Genomic DNA, 24,397 nt, shown 5'->3' with positions numbered 1-24,397 from the left:
CAACACTAGAATTGTGGAATCAAGAAATGCAAAATTTCTTGAGAATGATTTGATTAGTGAGAGTGATCATTCAAATGACATAATTCTTGAGAATGATCACATTAATGCACAACCTTCTTATTCAAATGACAGATTGGTTGTTATTCACGACCCTCAAGACCAAATGGGTGTTAGACAACCAGTTACTGAAGTTCCACAAATTGCTGATGAAAATCCAGTAGATCAACTTGTTAGTGAAGAACAACAAGAAATTGTTGATCAACCAAACAACCTAAGGAGATCTACTAGAATAAAGAGATCAACAATATCTAGTGATTATGTTGTGTATTTACAAGAATCGGACTTTAACATTGGAGCCGAAAATGATCCTGAAACATTTTCACATGCCATGAGTTGTAATGAGTCAAAACTATGGTTTAATGCAATGAAAGAAGAGATGAATTCTATGACAGTTAATGGAGTCTGAGATCTTGTTCAGTTTCCTAATGGTGTAAAAGCCATTAGATGTAAATGGGTCTTCAAAACAAAGAAAGACTCATTAGGCAACATTGAAAGGTATAAAGCAAGAATCGTAACTAAAGGATTCACTCAGCAGGAAGGAATCGACTACAAGGAGACTTTTTCTCCTGTATCTAAGAAAGATTCTCTTCGTATCATTCTAGCATTAGTTGCACATTTTGACTTTTATTTACAACAAATGGATGTGAAAACAGCTTTTCTTAATGGAGAAGTAGAATAAGAGGTTTATATGAAACAACCTGAAGGATTCTTCTCTAGTAATGGTGAGCAATTGGTTTGTAATCTTAAGAAATCTATATATGGATTGAAACAATCTTCCCGTCAATGGTATTTAAAATTTCATGATGTTATCTCTTCATTTGGATTCGTTGAGAACCCCATGGATCAATGTATATCCCAGAAGGTCAGTGGGAGCAAGATTTGTTTCCTTATTCTATATGTGGATGATATATTAATTGCAACCAATGATAAGGGTTTGGTATATGATGTGAAACAATTTCTCTCTAAAAACTTTGATATGAAGGATAGGGGCGATGCATCTTATGTCATTGGCATTAAGATACATAGAGACAGAATTCGATGTATTATAGGTTTGTCTCAAGAAACCTATATCAACAAAGTTTTAGAGAGATATCGAATGAAAGATTGTTCACCAAGTATAGCTCCCGTTGTGAAAGCGATAAATTCAATTTGAGCCAATTCCCAAAGAATGATCTAGAGCGGGAACAAATGAAAAACATTCCTTATGCTTCTGCTGTCGGAAGCTTGATGTATGCTCAGGTTTGCACTAGACCTGACATTACATTTATTGTTGGGATGTTGGGAAGATATCAGAGTAATCCAGGTTTAGACCATTGGAAAGCAGCAAAGAAAGTCATGAGGTACCTTCAAGAGACCAAAGATTATATGCTTATGTTCAGACGAACTGAGAATTTGGAAGTAATTGGCTACTCTGATTCAAACTACGTTGGCTGCATTGATTCAAGAAAATCCACTTCGGGATATATTTTTATGCTAGCTGGTGGAGTTGTATCTTGGAGAAGTGCAAAGCAGACATTGACTGCTACTTCCACTATGGAAGCTAAGTTTGTATCTTTTTTTGAGGCAACCTCACATGGTGTATGGTTGAAGAGTTTCATTTCAGGGCTTAGAATTATGGATTCTATATCTAGGCCATTAAGAATATATTGTGATAATTCAGCTGCTGTTTTTATGGCTAAAAATAACAAAAGTGTTAGTCGAAGCAAGCACATCGACATTAAGTATTTAGCCATACGAGAACGTGTTAAAGATAAGAAGTTACTTATCGAGCACATTAGCATTGAATTGATGATTGTGGATCCTTTGACTAAGGGCATGCCACAATTGAAATTTAAGGATCATACAGAAAGGATGGGACTTGGTTCCTTTATGTAATTTTGTTGTAAGAACAAAGTTAATGAAACTCTGGTGTGATATTTTCTCATATTTGTTGTGCACACATTTATTGATTTGAGAAATATCAATAAAGTTGGACATCGAATAAACATAAGGTTTATTCATTAAGTTGTTTGAGAGATATAATCATTGTGATACATGGAAGATAATAATCGTTTTTAAATGACCTATCGCCATGATTCATGTATTTTATTTTCTCCTATGGTAAATGAGATATATGTGTCAAGTGAGAGAATGTAAGAAATACGACACATGTTAAAAGAAATATCGTGTAGGAATTGGCGACAGTCATTTCCTACATATTTTGACGAAACTTGCGTACGCAACCTCAACTTTAGAAAATTGAGATGCGTACACGTTTCTTCTATTGACATTCAGACTCCCGATTTTTCTCGTTGATGGTATGAGATGCCTATACATAGAGACGATTGAGGTCCCTAAGCATACACACCTCATAAGAAATATACACAATCTATTGAGAGGGTGGAGTGCTTAGAAAGCTTCAACCGAGAGGAAAAGCAGAGAAATAAAAAAAAATTCAATGGCCGGAGGTAATTCTCGGTCCGCTTCCGCATATTATATCATGTTTATATATACGTGAAAACATGATTTTTGAGAAAATTCTAGCACTTCATTGTTGCTTTGCTTCTGAAGCTTTACATTATTTCAAATGATATGATGCACTGCTTAGGTTTGTACTGCTACGCTAATCTGCTTTGCTTCATCTCTGCTCTAATCTACTAAAAACAAGAGTGCAGAGTATTTTTATTATCACATTAATAACTATTACATCGATGAACGCGTACAATATTTTTTATAACTGATTTGATTTATATTTAAATGAAAATTGAAATGTAATTATAAGAAATAGTGAACGACAAGAGTACAATTTCGATTAAAAATAAGTAAGAAAAGGAAAAAAGACTCTAATAGAAATTGAAACTACGAGACCTATTTTAAAATTTTAACACTCTATTAATATATATAATTATTAAAATAGATCATGACACCTCATGTTTAATAATATTGTATATATATATAGATGTATAGAAATAACAATAATAAATAATAATATTTAATAATTATATTATGGATTAAAAATGGTGCAAAATATAGGCTTCGTTGGGGACAATAAAAAATATACGACTCATTTTAAATTTAATTAAATAAAAGGAATTTTGACTTTTTTAAATCGAAAAAAGAGAGTTGACTACTGTTAATTAGGTGAGTTCATTTATTAGGTCATTAATTAGTTAGTTAGATTTTACTTTTTTAAAAAATATTTTTTTATTGATATATCCCTCCTCGATTTGAGTTTTCATTAATTCTCGTTATTTTTGTGTTCTTCAGGACAAAATAATCAAAAATCATTTGAAAATTTGAAGATTTGTAGAGAAGTAAGAATATACTCGAATGCTCTGTATTTCTAGATTTGTTTCAGTTTAATTCTGATTGTTATTTTTTAGAATTTTTGTGAGTGGAGTTAGTGTGAGTATTTAGAGTCGAGGAACGTGTTTATTGTGTGGGTCGAGAAAGTGGATGGAGCGTGATTCGAGTATGATCGTATGTGCTAGGTCTGGATAGTGGAGTGTGAGTAGAGAGTGATAGTTCTGACTATTGTCTTGAGTGGGTCGAGGGTGGGTCGAAGTGCAGCTGTGGGTCGAGGTGTGCACACATGCACACCTCGACCCACAGCTGCACTTCGACCCACCCTCGACCCACTCAAGACAATAGTGCACACCTCGACCCACAGCATGTGCACCAACCCCACAAAATACGTCTATATAATAGCATATTTATAATATAGCATATTTTTTTAAAATTCATACTGTTGTCTATAATATAATAATCTTATGCCATATGTGATCAAGAGAAGAAGTGGAAGGAAAAAAACAAAACAGATTTCCATTTGTAGAAGAATTTGGTAGAAGATAAGATTGAATGATATATAATTTGTTTGAATTTAAAGACAATCGATTTGATTTTATTAATAGGTAATGTGTTTGTGGTGAATTTTTTATTTTGGTATGGGTCGAGTGGACAAGATTGTAATGTGTGTAGTAGATTTTTAAATTTGGGTCGCGCAGGTGGTAAATTGTTTCAATTTTGGGACGAGTGGGTCGAGTGATAATGTTAGAGGTTTGGTTTAGGGTTTTGTTTAGTGTTTAGGGTTTGGGTCGAGTTTAGGTCGAGTGGGTAGGAAATTTTTGATATTTTTGAGTTTTCATCATTTTATAATATATAATTCACTTTATATAATGATTAGAATGTAAATATATATAAAAAATTTGTTTGTGTAAACATTAGTTATATGTTATAATTTAAGTATGTTAGTTAAAAAATTCATAACAAGTAAAAGAATGTATCTCTTATTCTAACAAAATGGGTTGAATTTATACTCGACTAAAAATCTTAATAAATTTTATAATTCCACTAAAATTCATAGCAAATTTTATAATAATAGGACTAAAAAAATCATAACAAATTTCATTATATATTCATTTTAATGAATGTATATCGAAGCATATGAAATTAATGTTTATTGTATATAAACATTAACAAATTTTATAATTCTACTAAAATTCTTAACAAATTTTATAATAATAGATTATATATAGCTAGCTTTATGGGTCGAGAAGCCAAAATTATGCTTCTCGACCCATGCGACCCACCAAAATTGGGTCGCGTGGGTCGGGTATAATCTTGACCCAATTTTGTGACGAGTCATAACTCTCGACCTAGTTTTGATTGGAATTGTTATAATCCTTATCATATAAAATTAAATTACCAAATTGAGTGTACTGCACCAAATATTCTATCTTTTTCTCATTTAAAAATGATACAATCTTCTTACAGATTTCAACGTATCTTGATCCTAAAGTTAACTTGCATTCAAAAAATTGATTCCTTCCAAGTTTAGCGGGAAAATAAACGTTTTAAAAAAAAAACAAACAAAAAGATTATTAGTTGTATAAATTTAAAACAAAACAAAGGTTATTAATTGTAAAAATTTAAAATTAATGGATCGTGAAGTCTTCACGTCACGACCTCTGGTGGGTCACTAAGTCACGACCCTGGGTCTTGTGCTTCACAACCCAAAGTTGGTTCATGAAGCACAAGTCTTCACGACCCATGGGTCGTGAAAGCCGTGCTTGAGGACCCTTGGCTTCACGACCCAGGGTGAAGCTCTTCACCCTGGGTCGTGAACACTGACGAGATCCAATAAATTTCATATGTCAAAATAATTTTTTTACCTATACGTGATTTCTTGTTGGATTTGTCACAAAGGAATAACTTGTAGACTCATGGTTAATTGTTAGCCAAAAAATGAGAGGATGGAAGGTTGAAAAGAAAATGATTTTTTATAAATTGTAAAGATAAAGAATGAAATGAGATATAGGATTGAGTCGGAAAAAATGATTAAATTAAGTCGAATAAATTCTTTTATTTTATTAAATTATAAATTTTATTATATATAAAATTAAAATACACTAATGAAAAATTTAGTTTATAAACAAATTTTAAACAAAGATAAAAAAATAAATTACATTAACTCCTTTTTTTTTAGGCAAAAATTTGTGCGAGACGGTCTCACGGGTATTATTTGTGAGACGGATCTCTTATTTGGGTCACCCATGAAAAAGTATCACTTTTTATGCTAAGAGTATTACTTTTTATTATGAATATGGATAGAGTTGACCCGTCTCACAGATTATAATCCGTGAGACGGTCACACATGAGACTCCCTCTTTTTCTTAATAAACTCTTTCGTGACTCCCGTATTCCTCGTTTCCCCGGCTTCGTTGCTACCATACGCTCGGCGTCGGAGCTTAAATACATATCGCCGCCTTGCGCAACCTCGCAACTTTCACCGTCCGATAAGAAATGGGAGCAATTGACGACAACCCTGATCAGAATATCCCTTCTCCTTCGAGTGTGAACTCATTAGACCGGTGGACACAACGAATTCTCATCCCTACTTTACTAGCAGGTATCTTCTTCTTGTATTCATCACTTAATTTCAAATCATCGATTAATTTTGCTCAATCAGTGTTTCTTTGATACGTTTGTTCTTGACTGTTCCACCACTTATTTGACATAAAAAGTCAAAACTATGTTTTTCAGTCTGCCTTTGTGATTGGAAAGCTCACCCGTTTGTGCTAAGAAATGATCTATTATTTGTTTCCCGTATAAATCAGGAGTTTCTGGAGCAGGAGTTGGCCTAATATCAAAGCATGGAAAAGTTCTTGGCCTTTCTAAAACAGCCGCAGCTTATGCATCTAATTTTTCCATTGTCACCGGTTGTTATTGCGGTAAATTTGTTTTTGTTTTTTCAACCTTTTATTCTTGGTATTTGAACTGTTGTACTCTTAATTAATGTTGGTCTACCTGCCTTTCAGTTACGTTTCTTGCAATGCATTTACCTAAGGTTATTGCTTGGATTGATGGTTTTGAGACTTGGATTTAAAATTATTTGACTTGTTCGAATGAACAAATTTTAAGTGGATGTCACTATATATCAAGTCATATAATTTCAATGGTAATTATGATTGATTTCGAATACACTCAAGATATATGTCATTTGAAATACGGTCCATTCAAATATACCCAAGAGTGTCAATTGAAATTCATCCCCAAATCAAATAATTCATTTGTATCGAATTCATCATTCCAATTGTAATCTAATAGTTTGAAGAAAAATGGTTTTGATATTAGGATATGCCTTGGAAATGTACCTTAATATGTGCATCATTTTAGCTTTCAGCTTTGCGCGTGGATGCGTTTATGCAGTAATTTTCTTGTTAAAACTTAAAAATCACATAATATTTTGAAAAACGGGATTCTCATTGTAGTGTTGAGTTGAATAAACCAGGGATGAATTCTGAGATATGTATTTATTTAATAAATTTGTTCTTCGGAGCAATGCCAATTTATTCATTGTTCTAAATATCCATAAGCTATCTCCTTTTTGGTCAGTCCAATAATCCAGATTATAACTAAATTTTACAATATTATTATGTCGAATTGCATTATTTTTTGGAGTACAAAGGTGAAGTGTCTCTCCATGTATAACTGATTTCAGGCACAATAAACTCTTGTTGAGAAGACCAAGATAAGCTCCTTTGAATTTGGTTCTTGGATGGCCAACCAAGTACATCATTTGTTATCGTGCATATATATATATATATATATAGATGAGAGTTATAACTGTTGTCCAAAAGTTTTATCATTATCCATAAAACACTGGACTGAAGACCACAAGGGTTGAGATCCCAAAAGAATTTTATTTATCACTAAAATTGTTTCTGTAATGTCTCTATGAACAGATTAATAGAAATAAGGAATGTTTAATCTGTACACCAAGCAAATGAATGTATTATTGGTCAGCTCATTCTACAAACTACTCATCATAGTTCTTTAAATCACAGGTTCACGTGAATTTGTCAGGGTGAGTAGAACGGGAAAACCAGATGATTTGCTGAATTCAGTTGTTGGAGGCCTTGGCAGCGGAGCTATTCTTGGACGCCTTCAAGGTCAGAATCTGAAAATTAAGCATTAAAATTCCTGTCTGTATCAAGTGATTTATGGCTTTTGGATGGCCTTTACAAACAAAAAAAATCCAGGACCTACTTTTTACTTCTGTTTTTCTCTTGAAGCCAAAAATCTCTACTCTATCCAAAAAGAAAAAAAAATTTACTGCCTTTCCTTTTTTTGTTTTTAAATAGAAACAATGCTTAACAAAGCACTTTTTAAAGCCAAGTGCTTCTTTATCTGAAGTAGCTCTTAATCTCCAGCCTTTTAAATTGCACACTTGGTTGAATGCAAAACTTGCAAACAAATTATTGTGGTACTTATGCATGTTTTGCATTTTATGAACACTCTATTCTAAAAAAATTAAAGACATGCTTGATTTTGTTTGTTTGTGGTTTGTGTTTCTAATGAGCGAAGTCTTGATAGGGATTGATTTACTGAAATTCCTAGGTTGGGTTCAAAAAGAACACTTATATATAGTTCATAACAAATATATATGATATATGCCTTGTTGAGTAGAAACAATAGGCCTTAGTGTCATGTGTCACTGCTTTTATGTCATGACTATCAAAATTTGAGGTTTGGGATGTTGTACAATATCATCAACTATAATTTTAGTTAAAAAATGCTAGCCCCCGGTGCTTCACGCATGTGATATCTTAAAAACCTAAGCAAGGTTCTTTATCGAACCCAAATAGTTGCATAGCATTGTATTATGCATGATTGCATTAAGATCAACTTAGATTGGTTTTGCATTTACTTCCAACTTTCGTATATTTAGTGGTTTCTCACTTTACTATTCTCCCCTTGCATGAATGCAAAATTTAGGGTCCCTCCTCATTATTTATTCTAGCTTCTGCTCAAGATTTCGTTCATGGATATTCATATTTGATCTTGCTGTCTCATACATCAACTCTCTCTGATGAGAATACCTGGAAAGCATTATCACTCGCAATGCACTAACTATTCATAAATCCTCCTATTCTGTTCATCCTTGGGGAAATCTTTTATTTGTGTCTTCTTTGTCTGCTTTTCTATGAATCTGTGGTACAAAGAAGCGATATTATTCATAGAAAGAGATTGGTTTGTGACTATTAGACGTTTGATAACAAAACTTGAGCTGGAGAGATAAGTGTAAAGTTGACAGATTCTATCATAACTTTTGTAGTATCTCCGGTATATGGCATGATATACATTTATGTGTATAGCTCTTGAATGAGAGTACATTTAACCTTTAGCAGAATAATTACCAGCCTTTCTTGTGAACGTCTGAACCTTTTGGATTCATTTGAATTTTCTTTATGTTCTGCATATTTGATTCTTGTTAATTGAACAATCAGTCACCTCTCTTGGTTATGTTTCATTAGCTGGTCAAGCTGGTGCTGTTCGATATTCGGTTATTTTTGCTGCTGTTGGGACGGCTGTTGATTATGCTACGATAAAATTAAGACCTGTCATAAGCGAATTCAGGGATAAAAGTGGCGGTTGGTTCAAGTTGCCCGAGTGGTCACCCATACAGGTACTTGACGATGAAGCAGTTGCTGCAAAACGTGCTCGGGAACAAGACATATATAGAACTGTCCATAATCTGAACAAAGAAGAATCCTGATATATCTATTAGTTCCTCTTTATTAGCTGTCTGTCTTACTTCTAGATGTGAATCTTCTTGATCTTCTTACTTACTAGGATTCGGCTCATTTCTTTACCCCACAGTTATCTCGGACATGTATGAAAACTGTGTTTATGCTTTCGTTTCTCTCTCTCAAGAATAACAATGATACGGATAAGTTAGGACAGGGTACGACCAAGACGACGTTGCAACCACGATTTATGTATAATAATTGTAGATGAACTAAACTGACCCAGAGATAGTCATTGTACCTTGGTCAAAAGCTAGTCAGTACGCCTAGCACAAATTAGTGGACACTCGAGCAAAATAACCAAATCATTCTAACAATCCACTCTCCACCTCCTATAAACTTCACGACGTCTAGATTCTTCTGAGGCTTTTAACTCTTGGGTTTGATTTGATCTAGGCCCGAGACATTAGAGCCTATAGCAATATTTGAGTCCCTAACACGTGCACACATATAGGTACAACAATATTATACATACATAGAACGAATTATCGACCGAAATAATCGATTTTAATTCGGTTCGATTTTCATTGGTTATGAAAATTAATTCGGTTGGTTCGGTTATGGCTAAATATTTCGGTTCGGTTCGGTTATGACTAATTGGTAATCGAATTAACCGATTAGTTTAAAAAAAATTGTGATTTAACTTTAATTATATATATAATTTTTTTTAATACCACATTTTACACAAATGCATAAAAACATAAAATCACACACATCACAAATATATAAGTTTTATTTGAACACAATTAATACATATTATATCGATTTTAAAATTAAAAATTAAAATATTTATAAAAATTGATAAATAAAAAAATTTATTAAATAATAATATGTATTATATCGGTTAATTCGGTTATCTGATTTCAAAATTTTGAAAACCGTAATCGAACCGAATTAACCGATATAACCGAATTTTTTTAATTTGAAAACCGAATTTCCAAAATAACCGAACCGAATTTTCGAATTGGCTCGGTTCGGTCGGTTAATTCGATTTAACTGAAATCTTGCTCACTCCTACCTAGAATGGATATATTTACACATACATTTCATATTAATTAAAGATACCGTAATTTTAACAAAAATTGCATTATAAATGCATGTAATTTTATTCATATCCATCATACTGACACTAATTAAAACAATATAATTCCATAATTTATACTGGCAATATAATCTATCTAAAAGAGTCATTACTGAATTTTCTGCTGACATACCTACAAGATTATATAAAATAAGGATTACTATTTATCAACTCGACGAGTTAATTAATAATCAATGTAGAGCTTGTAGAAACTAGATTTTTTAAGGGTGAGTACAAAAAAAATTGTATTAAGGGTCAAAAGTAGGAAAATTATTTTCTTTGATATCTGATGTTTTCTTAAAAAATAATGAAAAGTCATGGACAAACTCCAATATGTGTGAGACCAATTAACCCATAAACAAGCACAATCAAACGTAAAAGAAAATTACATATTGATCATCTCATCCTACCCCATAAAACCATAACTAAACAAATAAACTTAGCAGGTTCTGTTATAATTGAACAGTAAATATATAAAACTAGGCTGGATCAAGAGTGAATGGCTGATGGCCGTACATGATATAAACGACATGTGAAAAACAGCATATTGCTTGGGAAAAATAAATAGATGTGTTATGAATGCTTTAGTTACATTTTACTTGGCAAATTCATGAGACCAGTGAGACTAGAGAGACAAACTCATGAGTCACGTGTCCCTTGGATCTTGTGTTGATAACAAAGTGCTCCGGATATTTTCTCACTAGAACGAGCAGCCCGTACCATGGTTTTCCTTTGACTTCTGGACCGGAATAATCCTCAGATGTCAGGTATCTTCTCACACGACTGTGATGCCAGATATTACCGAATTGTTCCACCAGCTGCACAGTAAAAATGCTGATTATCGAAGGCACATCACGTTGCCACTTGCCAACAAGTAAACTTCATAGGATGTACATCATTGAGCAAGAAAGATTTGCAGAATGACATCGAATCTATGTTTGGGCCTCGGATTCCTCAGAGGAAAAAGCACTTTTTAACTATACCTCCGAGTAAAATCTGAAAGAAAAGCTTCCGTATGCATGCTTCGATTTTTTTGGTGCACTATATTTTATTCAACTCCATTTAACATGTTAAAAAGCTTGATATAGATATCGACTCTGATTAAAAGCCTCATCACTTGACTTCAAATCAAACCTAACAAACCTCATTCTGCAAGTCACAGCTCACAATCAACAAGCTACAGATACAATTTGAAAATATAATCCAGAAACACACAAAATATGGAAATTTGAACGGCGGTTACAAACGTAATGACAGGATATAACACATCTAATGTCAAAACAAAGATTCCAATAAATTCAAACTCCCTGACAATTATTGATAGGTCAAGCTGAGAAGAGTGGGGCTTAAGAGTTCAAATTAAAGTTAATACAAATAAACAACCTCATAATGAAGATTCTCCATAGGCATCCATTCTCCAGGACCACATAAATCGGACAATAGCGTGGCCACTGATGATACAACATCTTTCTCTTCCAATTGAAGGAGCTGCTGGTTGTCAGCTTCCCTATCCACTCGTAATCTCCCTTCAGCCTTCTTATCTGCAATCAACTTCCATTCAACTCAAATTGTAGTGGATTGATATAACAGGTAGGAAACATATCTTATTCATCAATTGTAAATTTTTTTTGGAGTAAGGATGGGAATTGTTGGTTTTTGAACCAATGACCTCCTCCCATTTTTGGAAGGGATGATGCCACTCTATCAAATCGTCAAATTTAGTTTTTTATTACCTTGCATTCCCATTTTTTTTTTATTCTTGACCCAATAAAATGTGGTTAAATGCCTAAAAAATTAAATGGAACAAAAAAGGTGAAGACGACGTAAGAACTTATGGCCTCCACGTGGTGACTAGAACATTTAAACCAATCACAAACAGCCAAAAAAATATGTTACTAGAATCGGATTAGAATTTTCTTTAACAGTTGTCAAATAATGTGACTGGTCTCGATAGTGTTAGCTATACAAGACCTGATTTTCACAATACTTTGAAACAGTTGGACCACAAATTTCTACGGAAAAGGTCCGATAGTTCTTATGAAGATTATACACTCAAATATAACGGATTGATAAGATAAATAACTGGGGAAATTACACAAATATTTTTATGGATGTTCGGAGATTCAAGCTACTATGTCACCCCTTCTTCCACTTAAGAATGATTTCAATAAAAGACTTTGGTTGGTAACAACTCACTTCAATCTTAGGACTTATCAACTATATAAGTTGAAACTCCTAGTATTTTCACAAATGGTTGAGACTCGTAGTTTAACCACGAATACAACACGAATGAAATAAAGTAATGAATCCTTCGATTCAATAGTGGCGGCTGCATTGCCCTTGTCCTTAGGGTCCAATGGAGGAGCAGTGGATGTTGAGGAAGAACAACACCTTCAGAAATGCTGATGTTAGCCGCCGGTCGAATGGGCTGGACTTGTGGAGCAGTTTCGTTGAGTCACTTCGGACACCAACTTGATCTTCTTCTTCTTCTTGGGCTGCTCATCACCCTTCGACCGCTTGGGGTCATCAGTGTTCGACGTTTTGATGCAGTGGTCGGCCTTTGGGGCTTGGTGAACATTTGTTTTAGAGAGACGTTCTCCTGGTTATCCTCTTCATTGGTCTCAGAGTAGACCATCTTCCTTTTGATCGGTGCCCTAGCCGGAGCACCGCCTTCTTTTTCTGAGCATGTTGCTCAGCACCTACCTTTGTCAGTGATTGCTCAGTGGCGGTGGACGAAGTGTTCTTCTGCAGGAATTCGGTGACGGTCACAACATTGAGGCATTTCTTTGGATGTAGCATCTCGGTGATGCCAAACGTCACCTTCAAAATTTCAAGCAGACGACAGATCTGCAAACCGAACCTTTCTTTTGGTCATTTCACAAAGAGTCCGAAATAAAATATCAGACTAGTTGACACCGATCTTCTATGTTATCACCGCCATGTACTGGAACTTCTCCAGGGTGATCTTGTCGTATGCCTCTCTTTGGCTAAAAAAGGCTTTGGCCACAATATTGGCAAGAAATCTAATTTCCATCTTCAGATCATGCTTCTCTGTCGGAATAGACATACGGCTACCGGCCAGAGAGAACTCAATGCTCCATATTTCGGCGTTTCTGTATGGAGATCTGAAACTTTTGCAAAACCGGTTGCCAGCATTTCCAAGGCATCTCCAAAAATTTGATGGAAGATGATATAGTTTGATGCTGCGATTGTGGATATGATGCTCTCATGCTCCATCCTCGCAGAGACGAAGTACTGCTTGACAACAGATGGATTGAAAGTGGAGTTGCAGGTCAAAAACTTCCTCAGACCGGAAGCTTCGAGCATCTCCAGAACGGAAGAGATAGTTTCGTTCTTAATGGAGAGAATTGGTTCAAAATCAATGGTAAGACCAAGTCTTTTGTGAAAGCACAGAGAATTTTAAGAGAACTAAATTTGCAGAAAGCTTTTAAAAATATTTGTGAGTGTAAACATGTGCAAAGGTAGAAAATGAGGTATATATTTGATTTAATGAGACAATCACAACAGTACGCGTGTCAGTACAGTTGTGGATATTTGAATTTTGAAATTTTAAAAGGACATATGAAACAGCGAAAATAAAGCCATGCGTGAAAGCTGTAAGTAATTTTAATATGAAACGTTTTTCCCTCAAATCAATTTAAATATAATACTGAAGACACTTAAATGTCAGCGGTCAGATAAAATCAAAGTTTCCAAAAGTCATTCAACCATTTTGATGAAAAACTTTTTGTGTCAGCTAGACAATTGTTTTATCATGCTTGACATGTCTTTATTTCATTATAATATGATGAAATGTCAATTATTATTCCCCTGAACATACGTCTACCAAACAAATAATGTTTCTAAAGTAAGAAAACTTAACGTCCAGTAACTTTTTTGGTGCGAATGTTTGCAGCCTGCTGATCGGTTGAGATGTATTCCAATCGAATCTCCTTTTTTAGGACATGATTCTCTATGAATTAATGTCTAATATCAATTCGTTTTGTTCTGAAATGCATCACAGGATGGTATGTTATGATAATAACACTTTTGTTGTCACAAAATATGGGAGCTTCAATCGACCGGATCCCATAATCTCTGAGAAGTTGTTGAATACATAAGAGTTTCTCCAGGCTTCATCTTGGCAATAGATAACTTCTAAATGGCCGCAGTTAGCTTTTTCTCCTTTGTCTGGTCGTTCCTCTCACAAAGTTGAGTCAACTTGTCCCTCTCTAGTTGTTGAACAAGTTTTAATTTTATTAAACACATTTTAATAGAAAGTTTTATAAAAGATATCTCTGGTAAAATTGTCAAGATTGACCTTCTTCTTATCCTCGACGGTCCATTCAAATCGATGTTTCTCCACAATCTGTGGAGCACCCTCAGATATTGCTACGGTTGTATTTGTCTTTACAATCTTCATTGTCCTTCAGTGATAAAATGTCATATGTCATCATCCTGTGCAGATAAGTATGCCTTCTTACGAATTTTCAAGTCGTCATAATCTTCTTTAGAAAAAATTTGAATCTTATCGAGAGAAGCCATTTGAGTATATGAATATCAGAAGTTGTGAAAAACCCGCTCTGATACTACTTGTTAATATCAGGTAGGAGTTTAAAGTGGGCTGAATAAACTCTTTTTAAAATTTTATTTAAAAGCTGTAAAATAATGTGACCGGTTTCGATAGTGTTAGCTATACAAGACCTGATTTTCTCAACACTTCAAGAAACGGTCAGACCACAAATTTGTGTAGAAAACAGTCTGATGGTTCTTATGAGGATTATATACTCAAATATAGCGTATTACTAAGATAAATAATTGCGATAAGGAAATGACACAAATATTTTTATAGATGTTCGGAGACTCAAGCTCCTACATGAAGAAGCCCTCAATAATCCTTAAAGATATGATTAATGTTCTTTGATGAGTGGACTGTTGAGCAGTGTATATCTTGTGAGGATGAAGAGTGCTCGGAAATCTTTTCAGAGAATGATTCAAGTGTGTACAAACCTCGTTGTTGTTCTGTCTTCTTGGCATTCTCTATATATAGTACTTCTTGAATCTTTCCATTCAACGTTCCACTGTAGCTCAATTAATGAGCATTCGCCGTCTTTTCCTTATATATCATACACTTTAATTAATGACCAGTTTGACATTTACCAAATATGAGAAGAAACGAACATTAACAGTAAAAGTAACTAGCTCTGCTTATAGACTTTTAAGGAAAACGATCCTCATCTACTAATATCATGTTTTGTCGTGCATGATCAGTCTACCAACTTTTCTGATAAAGTAGGTGAGATCATTGTAAGATATGTGGCTTGTATCTGAAGATAACTTTATTTGACTGTTGATTAATGTTCTTGGATAAAAAAAGGTTGAGTAGTCCATGTGCCAGAGACTAGTGCGTATGAGGGGTCGAGTAGATCAATTACGCTGCTGATGATGAAGTGATTGAACGGCTTAGCATTACATGACCGGTTAAATGGATTCTTCTGAATCGGTCGAGTACTTGTAATATAGATCAAACTGCAGCTAGAACTAATACAATAAGCTATTGCCTGTTATCACCAAAACTAAATGATCTAACAAATACTGATTGAGTTCTCCTAATATATGATATCATAGATTATGACATTATGGAATGGTATGTGCAACAAACTCTTGTCAAGTCCGCATGGAGACAAAAGTTTAGTGAATGAATCAATCAAAGATAACTGAAGCCTTTAAAGCAGTCAAATGAATCACGTCAACAAGAGATCAAATTTAAAAATAGAATTATAGTTGATGGGATAAGTAAATTATCCTGCAGGATGGAAATTCAGACACAATTACTACGAAGGATGTCTTAGGGAAGTTATGCATCCAATAAAAACAAAAACTTTTTTTTGTAGGAAAAAGCAATATTCACCAATGAAAATTAGGAAGCCTAAATCCCATTTCTAAGTGACGCCCTTGAATATGGAATACCTAAATATGATACTTCCCAGAGTGAGAAAGCTCAACACGGTGGAATGTGCGGTGTGCAGCGTGTGTTAGATGCAACGAACACATCAAACCACTTGAAAACTGTTTTGACCTAAATTGAACAGAAAAAGAGCTGACAAACAGGAAAAGAAATACTGCCTATGGTGGCATAAGTTGAATGAGTACTGAAGATGCAAAATACTTCTTAATCATCTACTCGAATCCAATACCCCTAACAAATTGAATAAGACAATGGTTTAATGTACTCCAAATTTAGCAGGTCAAGATCTTCAACACAGACAACGGTAGCAAAAGGGAAAGAAAAGAAAAACAATCATTTAAAACCAGAAATCTAATTCTAGGCAAATTCTAAGATTATATCTGAAGACCAAAACATCCAGGTAAAGATGACAAAAGCAAAATTCAAATTCACTGTCCATCAACCAAAACCAAAGAATATAATTTGTTGGCCTCAGTGATTCCTCTCTTTCCAATCACCATAGACTGTAAACAGAACAAATAACTCAACATTCAAATGTGCGGCCTCTGAGTCAAGAATTCCACCAAAATTCTTGGTATGAAATCAGGTGCCTAATGCCTTCAGAAACACTGCATTATGCCTGAGTCCACCAAAATTTATCCACGGCTAGATTTTTTAATTCTAGATTTTTTAATTTTAGGAGCCCACGGTCAAGGAGGCAAATAAATAAAATTAATCATAAGATATGATATGCAATATGCATTGCAAATTATACACATTTCAAATTGTAGAAGCTAGAGACGTGAAACTCAAATTCTAGCATCAAACAATGCAAATTTCCAAATTCATAGTTTCACGGGGGCTTAATGTAACAGATCAAATTGCGAGTAAATAACTTACCTAATCGCCCTGAGCTCCCAGCCTTCCCACTAGAACCATATCCATAAACACCACTATAGGAACCATCGACTCCATCGCCTCTTTTCATTCTCTTGCCTCCCGAAGACACATCATCCACACCACCACCAGCGCCTCCACCACCTTCTTCCTCGTTGTACTCCTCATAATACTCAGCCCTTCCCCTCCCCTGCTTGCCATACCCCATCCCTCCAACCCCGGAAGGAGGCGGCAACCCCAAGTGTTGCTGCTGACTCGGAGTAACATGATGATACTGATTCCCAGATCCCCCCATTTGATAGTTACTCACATGGTGCCTTGGACCAATAGGCCCACCAAGAATGCTCCTAACCGGTAGCAAAAAGTAAAATTCTTTGTCTCCGATTTGGAGCAGGTCCTGTGAGTCGAGTTTAACAGGGTTATGGCCAGGGAGATGCAGAACACCCTCGACGAAGCATCCGTTCTTGCCAAGGACCTCTAGGGCAAAACGACGCCTTTGAAAATCATAGAAGATGCGAGCATGGTTGCGGCTGATGTTCATTCCACCGCCGAGAGAGGAAAGGTCCACGTCTACTGAAGACTTCTTGGAGTTGCGACCTAGGATTATGGAGTACGTCTGCATATAGTACTCAAAATCTTCACCTTGTAGCTTAGCGAACCCAGCCTCCACATCGCTACCCCCGCTGCTCCCCATTGTTTTGTAAATCAATGTGTTCAGAATTGAGTTATGGTGTATTGTAGAAGGCGAAAAAACAACAAATTAGGGTTTTCATTTTGGAATTAGGAATTTGGATTGAGAAATTAGAAACACGTGAAAACATAAATCCACAAATTAAAGGCCATTTGGTTGGAAAGCTCCGCCCAAGACCCCGATATAACCTTGGTACCAAATATAAGGGTAAATTTTTGGTTTAGTCTCAAATTTTAAGTGTGTTTTTTGATTTAGTCTCAAATCATTTTTTCGACCCAATTTAGTCCCAAATCTACCCATTACTTTACCCAATCGATCTTACCGTCAATTCGGAGTTTGAATTAACAGAAGAGAAGATAAATAAGTTTCTGACTTTCTGTCTTAACAAAAACCCAAATCAATTCACTTGCCCTAATCGTTCCTTTCTCTTCTAAGCTGCCTACTGCAACAACTACAACTATCTTCCTCCACGCACCGATCTATTCACTAAGCTGCCTGCCTTTCTGCCTTGATTTGAACAAAAAACCTCAATCAGTTCACCAGCCCTAATCGATCATTTCTCTTCCAAGCAAGTCCATAGCTGCCTGCTGCAAGAACTATCTTCTTCCACACACCGCTGCACGCTCGAGGTAACCAAGTGTTCTTTTCTTCGCTACTCATTCAATTTTTAATGCTCTGCAATTCCACTCACAGCTGCACGTTTCATACAGTCACGGCCATGGTTTGTTCTTTTATTTTTAATTGCCTACAATGGCATTTATGTTCTTTCCTTCGGTTTTTTCAATGTTATTTTTTTCTTAATTATAGGAGAATTCTTAATCTGGTTTGCATTTAATTTTTAATTGCCTACAATTGATAAATTCTTGACTATTATTCCATATGTGATTAAGGTGACTGAGTGGATACCTAATGTCTAGACGGAGTAATTCCTCAAGAAAGAGCACTCCAAATTATGGTAATGCATTATTTTTGTAAATGTCATGCTTTTTATTTTTTTGATGCATTTTCTCGATAATTTAATGTAATTTTTGTTTTTTTATTTAGGATTAATTGGGGAACCATATCATTTTACAATTAAAATTTATTATAATGGAAGATTCAAATCGCTTGAGAAACACGATGAATACATCGGTGAGAGGTTTGAATATTTTGATTCCGTCGATCTTGATAAGCTGAGAATGATTGAAATGTGGGGATTTATGGAAGAGCTTGGATTTGAAGATAAAAATTCTTTTAGATTTTGGCACAAAGTTGGAACTACAACTAGTGAAGGCGGATATTTGGAAAATGATTCGGATGTGTTGAATATTAGAAAGTGTATTCCAATTAATTATGAGGTTGAAATATATATTGAACACTTAGATGGTAAGAATGACGAAGTTTGAGATGAAAATGTTGATAATTTTGATAACAACGAGTATGATTTTGTAGAAAATAATGAGTTAGTTGATGCAGTTGTTGTCCATGATATAGGATCTATGAAAGGAAAAAGTGTTGTCCCCGAAAGATAAAATACAGATAATCTCCTTCATAAAATGCATGAGTATGACAGTGAAGTGGATATTTCTGCAGATAGTGACGGTTTGACCAGTCTTCATGATTCTGATGAGGAGGAAGTTAAAAATCATTTGTTGTTTGACCCAAAAAAAGATATTGAAAATCAAGAGTTGAAGCTTGGTTTAGTGTTTAGCTCAAAAAAAGAAGCAAAATTCACAATTGAAAGTCACTGCATTAGAGAAGGAAGACCGGTGAAGTTTGTAAAAAATGATAACATCCGATTGTGGGCTAAGTGCAATGATGATAAATGTTGTTGGATGATCCATGTTGCGAAGATGACTAATGATAGTTGTTGGCAAGTCAGAAATTTTGATGGATGTCACAGTCATTGTGTTAGTGATTTTAAAAACAAGTGTGTCAACTCAACGTGGTTGGGGAAGAAGTTTGCCAAAAAATCCAGCACAAATCCTAAATTGGAACACTTGGAGTTTAGGGAAGAGATTTCTAACATTCTTCAGTCATATTTTTCAAGGAAGACCGCCTACATGGCTAAGAGAAAGGCGCTGAAATTAGTGCAAGGTTCTGTCGATGAGCAGTTTCGGCAAATAAGGAAGTATTGTGCTGAATTGAAAAGATCCGACGCTGGGGCTACTGTAGTTTTGAAGTTGACAGAGGATGACGAAGGTCCAAGGTTTCAGAGATTGTATGTTTGTTTTTCAGCTTGCAAACAAGGATTTAAGAATGCTTGTCGGCGTGTCATTGGTGTTGATGGATGCTTCCTAAAGGTAGAACATGGTGGGCAATTGTTATCGGCCGTGGGGCTAGATTCGAATAACATTTTTCCAATATGTTATGCAATGGTTGAGCATGAAACAAAAGTCAGTTGGACATGGTTTCTTCAGCTCCTAGATGAAGACATTGGTTCCTGCACTTGAATCTTTGTTTCCTGATGGTGAACATAGATTTTGTGTGAGACACTTAGAAAGCAATATGAAACGTGATGGATTCAAGAGTGTAGCGGTTAAGATTGCCTTTTGATTGCCTTTTGGGATGCGGCAAAATCGACAAGAATTGAAGAGTTTCAAGTGCACATGGCTGAGTTAAAAGACATCGATGCAAAGGCATATGAATGGCTGGCGAAAAAATCGGAAAACCAGTGTTCTAAGGCATATTTCAGCACCACTCCTAAATCAGACATCTTGTTGAACAACATGTGTGAAAGGTTTAACAGCTTCATTATAGATGTTAGTGAGAAGCCAGTAATTGAGATGTATGAGATGATACGAAATCTTTTGATGGGCAGATTTCAAAAAAACAGAGAGAGGGCTAACAAATGGAATGGTATAATTTGTTCAAAGATCAAAGATGTGCTTGCAAAGATATATGTGGAAGCTATTAGGTATTCTCCCATGAAGTCAGATGAAATGCACTACCAGATAATGAGATCAGATGATAGACGTGATCAGCATTTGGTTGACTTGTTCAACAGGTCTTGCAGTTGTAGGAAATATGACTTGACAGGCATACCTTGCAAGCATGCTGTATGCGCCATTTGGTGCAAAAAAAATGATCCAGAAGCATATGTCCATCCTTATTACTTGGTAGAGACATGTAGAAGATGTTATGCAGCACGAATAATGCCTGTCAATGGGCCAGACTTGTGGCCCCCATGTGATTTGGTGCCACCACTGCCCCCAGTTTACATACAAAAAGTTGGAAGGCCTGCAAAATTACGAAGAAGAGAACCAGATGAACCACCCCCTTCTGAAAATAAGTTGAGAGGTGTAAAAAAAATTACCAAATGCAAACAATGCGGTGGATCAGGACATAACAAAAGGACTTGTAACCGGACTGGAGATGCCCAACACCAAGAAGCATTCCAAAAAGAGCCCATGACACAGCAAAGCGCTATTTTACCCAATAATAATTTGGGTGCAACAAGAAAAGAAAAAATACAGGTTCTGAAAATGAAAACTAATTTTTATTGCATTTTTTCCCAACTTTAAAAAATATGTTGTTGTATGTACTTACATGCAGGTGAAAAGAGCACGACAAGTTGGGGTTAATATTGAAGGGAGTTCATGCTCAATATCTTCGATAAATGTAAGTTTTTTTAATCTCTTTGATTTAATGTTATTCATACGAGTTCAATATATTGTTAAATGAAATGGTTGATGTGATATAATTATTTGTTTGTATTGTTATAGATTAACCAATCAGTGAACATTCATACACCTGCTTTTATGAAAGATGGCGTGAGCTTCACAACAGTGTCATGACTACGAGCTTCAACAGATGTTTAAGGTAGAGTTGGTCAGTCATCATCTTCGTCACGAATTCATGGGGTCAAATCTAATTCTTCTCAGGAATCTTTCAACAAGAAATGAATTTGTGGGACGTGATATTCTGTCGAGAAGAATTTATTTTGTTTAGGAATCCAATTTCTTTGTTATCTACTGTTTCAGTGCTTCAAGAAACTTGTTGGACTTGAATTAGTCATGGATGTGAAATGATGTTGAAAGTTGTTGTTCTGTATTGTATGAACAATTTGAATGCTGCTGCTTTCAGTATTAGATGGAATAATGTATGAATATTTTAAATGCTGCTGCTTTCATCGAATTAGTTGGGCAATGTTCAGTATTGAAAGTTGTTGTTGTCTACTATATGAATATTTTGAATGCTGCTGCTTTCATCGAATTATTTGGGCAATGTTCAGTATTAGATGGAATACTAACAATGATTGATGCATTACTTCTGCTCGCATTCCAGTTGACTAGATGATCTTCTGCTCGCATTCTAGTTTACGAACACACAATAGTTACATAACAGCATATGAGGAGGACCTTTTATTGTGTTTTATTGTCATTCCTTTATGTTGTTCCTCAATCAAATGTTTAGAACAGATCTTTACGATTCCGCGAGAAAATGATCTGGCTGGAACGAGCACAGGCTCATTCAACTTAATTCTTGGAAACACTGCTGCCATGATCTGCCATTTTATTAAAAGAAAGTTGCATCTTTTTAAATAACTTAGTTGCGTGTAGTTGTTACCACTTCAACTCAATGACTATACAATTGAATCAGCAGCATTCATTGGAATTTTCGACTGCAAAGTTGTATTTAAAATGGGTTCAACATATTAGAATTCATAATACCAAAAGCATCATGAAATGATATAAACGCAATTCACATCAAAGCTTAATAAAATATATGAATTCTGCTGATCAGTTTACATCTCTTATTTTCATATCGAAGACGTCGTTGTGAACTCTTTTCATTCAATTGATTCAAGTTTGCTGCTACGTGTGAAAGAAGTTCAAATTTTTTTACCAATACACCAAAATCATACATAGTCTTGAGTCAACGAACGAACACTACAAATCCAAGTTAAAGATACAAAGATACACAAAGATATCTAATCTTCGCCACTAATTTCTAGAGATTGTACTAGTTGTTTAATCTCTTCCACTAACCCTGCAACCTTCTTTAAATGATTGCGGTTCTCATTTTCTAAATCTGAAAGCAAATCTTTCACTTTTAATAATTTTTCAGCGTCAGTACTTCTGTTTGGAGCGGTGTTAAAAGTTGCACACGAACTTTCTTCGTCAGACATAAATGAAGCAGATGAATTTTGTTTCTCTAGGTATGCATGAAAAGCATTTGATGCTTCATCCCTATTCCAGTATGATTTATGAGAAGCCCCACTGAATTTGTTGACTTGACTATGTGCTTCTTCCCATGTCTCGTATACACCAGGTTTATGTACAACGAAGACAACATATGTTTTCCCCGACAATACAAAAAAATACAAAGCAATTTTTAATGTTTTATAAACAGGTATGATTACAATATAACAGTACTTGAAATTAAAGGGTTCACCACCATTTTGTTAGCTTTCTTCGATGACCTCCTGAAATGAGAGGTAAAAAAAACATGATATTACATGAATGACAAAATTATATTTTTAGAAGCCAAAGTAAAATATTAGTCATGTAAAGATTTCGGCTATTTAGGAGCAGGAAAAGGAGTTCTCATATGTCGGTAAATGAACCTACCAAATGACAGTCATCATTCATATTTTATAAAAGATCATATACACAACAGAATGAAGGGCAGGAAGTAATAGAAATCTTCAATGTACTTGTCTTTGCCCAGCACAAGGAAAGGTCTTTAAGAATCATATTATCATATTTGGATTCCATAAACTTGCACCACCAAACAAGAACTAACTCAATTTCTTTGATTCGCTGTTAAAAGCACTGGGGATAGTTATCAAATTGAAATCAAGCAGCTGTTGTGAAGGCTAGAGACGAAGATCAACATCCAAAAATGATTTTGGGCAGTTCTCTCTCTTTCAACTTCACAGCCGCAACATTACCATCCTGCAGTCCAAACAAGCCCTCAACTTCCTCCCATAATCAGCTTTTTATCAATTCAAGATTACCATCATCTAATCCTCAAATTCTCTGTTTATCTGTCTAACTTAACCAAAGATTTTCACGAACCCATCTCAAAAATACTGGAAAGACGACTTGAAATTGAACAAGTACCGAAGAAAGAACAGATGATTACCTCGAGAGTGTGTCGGTGCGTGGAGGAAGATATTTGTAGTTGTTGCAGCAGGTAGCTTGGAAGAGAAAGGAACGATTAGGGCAAGTGAATTGATTTGGGTTTTTGTTAAGGCAGAAAGGCAGAAACTTATTTCTCTTCTCTTCCGTTAATTCAAACTCCGAATTAACGGTAAGACCGATTGGGTAAAATAATGGGAAGATTTGGGACTAAATTGGGTCGAAAAGATGAACTAGGACTAAATCGGGAAACACGCTTAAGATTTGGGACTAAACCGAGAATTTACCCCAAATATAATTATTATCATCGTGTTACATTTATCCAATAATAATAAAAAGGCAAAAACTTGTGTTAGACGGTTTTACGGTTCGTATTTATGAGACATATATCTTATTTGGGTCACCCATGAAAAACTATTACTTTTTATGCTAAGACTATTACTTTTTATTGTGAATATGGGTAAGATTAACCCATCTCACATATTATGAACCGTGAGACGGTCTCACATGAGATACACTCTAATAAGAAAGAATCTGAGTTAGAGGTCGAGTCCGAGTCGTCAAAACTAGGTAAACTCGGCTCACTAT

The 24,397-nt window shown here is 35.1% G+C and overlaps 4 protein-coding genes across 4 annotated transcripts; 3 read left to right on the top strand and 1 right to left on the bottom strand.

Moving 5' to 3' along the window:
* The first annotated feature begins 5,731 nt into the window (after positions 1 to 5,731).
* LOC140803152 (uncharacterized) lies at positions 5,732 to 9,243 on the top strand. Its single transcript, XM_073158861.1, has 4 exons — positions 5,732 to 5,947; positions 6,156 to 6,269; positions 7,386 to 7,490; positions 8,856 to 9,243. The coding sequence occupies exons 1-4, from the start codon at positions 5,842 to 5,844 to the stop codon at positions 9,095 to 9,097; spliced, it is 567 nt and encodes a 188-aa protein (XP_073014962.1). The 5' UTR covers positions 5,732 to 5,841; the 3' UTR covers positions 9,098 to 9,243.
* A 1,300-nt stretch (positions 9,244 to 10,543) lies between these two features.
* LOC140803150 (FHA domain-containing protein FHA2) lies at positions 10,544 to 17,924 on the bottom strand. The gene is made up of 3 exons (XM_073158860.1): positions 17,057 to 17,924; positions 11,593 to 11,750; positions 10,544 to 11,027 (listed from the first exon to the last, which is right to left on the bottom strand). Exons 1-3 carry the CDS (start codon positions 17,745 to 17,747, stop codon positions 10,818 to 10,820), a joined length of 1,059 nt encoding a protein of 352 aa, XP_073014961.1. The 5' UTR covers positions 17,748 to 17,924; the 3' UTR covers positions 10,544 to 10,817.
* A 1,355-nt stretch (positions 17,925 to 19,279) lies between these two features.
* On the top strand, positions 19,280 to 20,176 carry LOC140842936 (uncharacterized). The gene has a single exon (XM_073211142.1). It carries the CDS (start codon positions 19,280 to 19,282, stop codon positions 20,174 to 20,176), a length of 897 nt encoding a protein of 298 aa, XP_073067243.1.
* A 292-nt stretch (positions 20,177 to 20,468) lies between these two features.
* Positions 20,469 to 21,725, top strand: LOC140803818 (uncharacterized). Its single transcript, XM_073159690.1, has 3 exons — positions 20,469 to 21,199; positions 21,279 to 21,344; positions 21,449 to 21,725. Exons 1-3 carry the CDS (start codon positions 20,510 to 20,512, stop codon positions 21,518 to 21,520), a joined length of 828 nt encoding a protein of 275 aa, XP_073015791.1. The 5' UTR covers positions 20,469 to 20,509; the 3' UTR covers positions 21,521 to 21,725.
* Positions 21,726 to 24,397: the final 2,672 nt, after the last annotated feature.

Source organism: Primulina eburnea, chromosome 10, assembly GCF_022965805.1.
Source record: "Primulina eburnea isolate SZY01 chromosome 10, ASM2296580v1, whole genome shotgun sequence".
Lineage (NCBI taxonomy): Eukaryota > Viridiplantae > Streptophyta > Magnoliopsida > Lamiales > Gesneriaceae > Primulina > Primulina eburnea.
The sequence above is the reverse complement of the archived record's forward strand: the minus strand, read 5'-3'. Positions and strand labels throughout refer to the sequence as shown.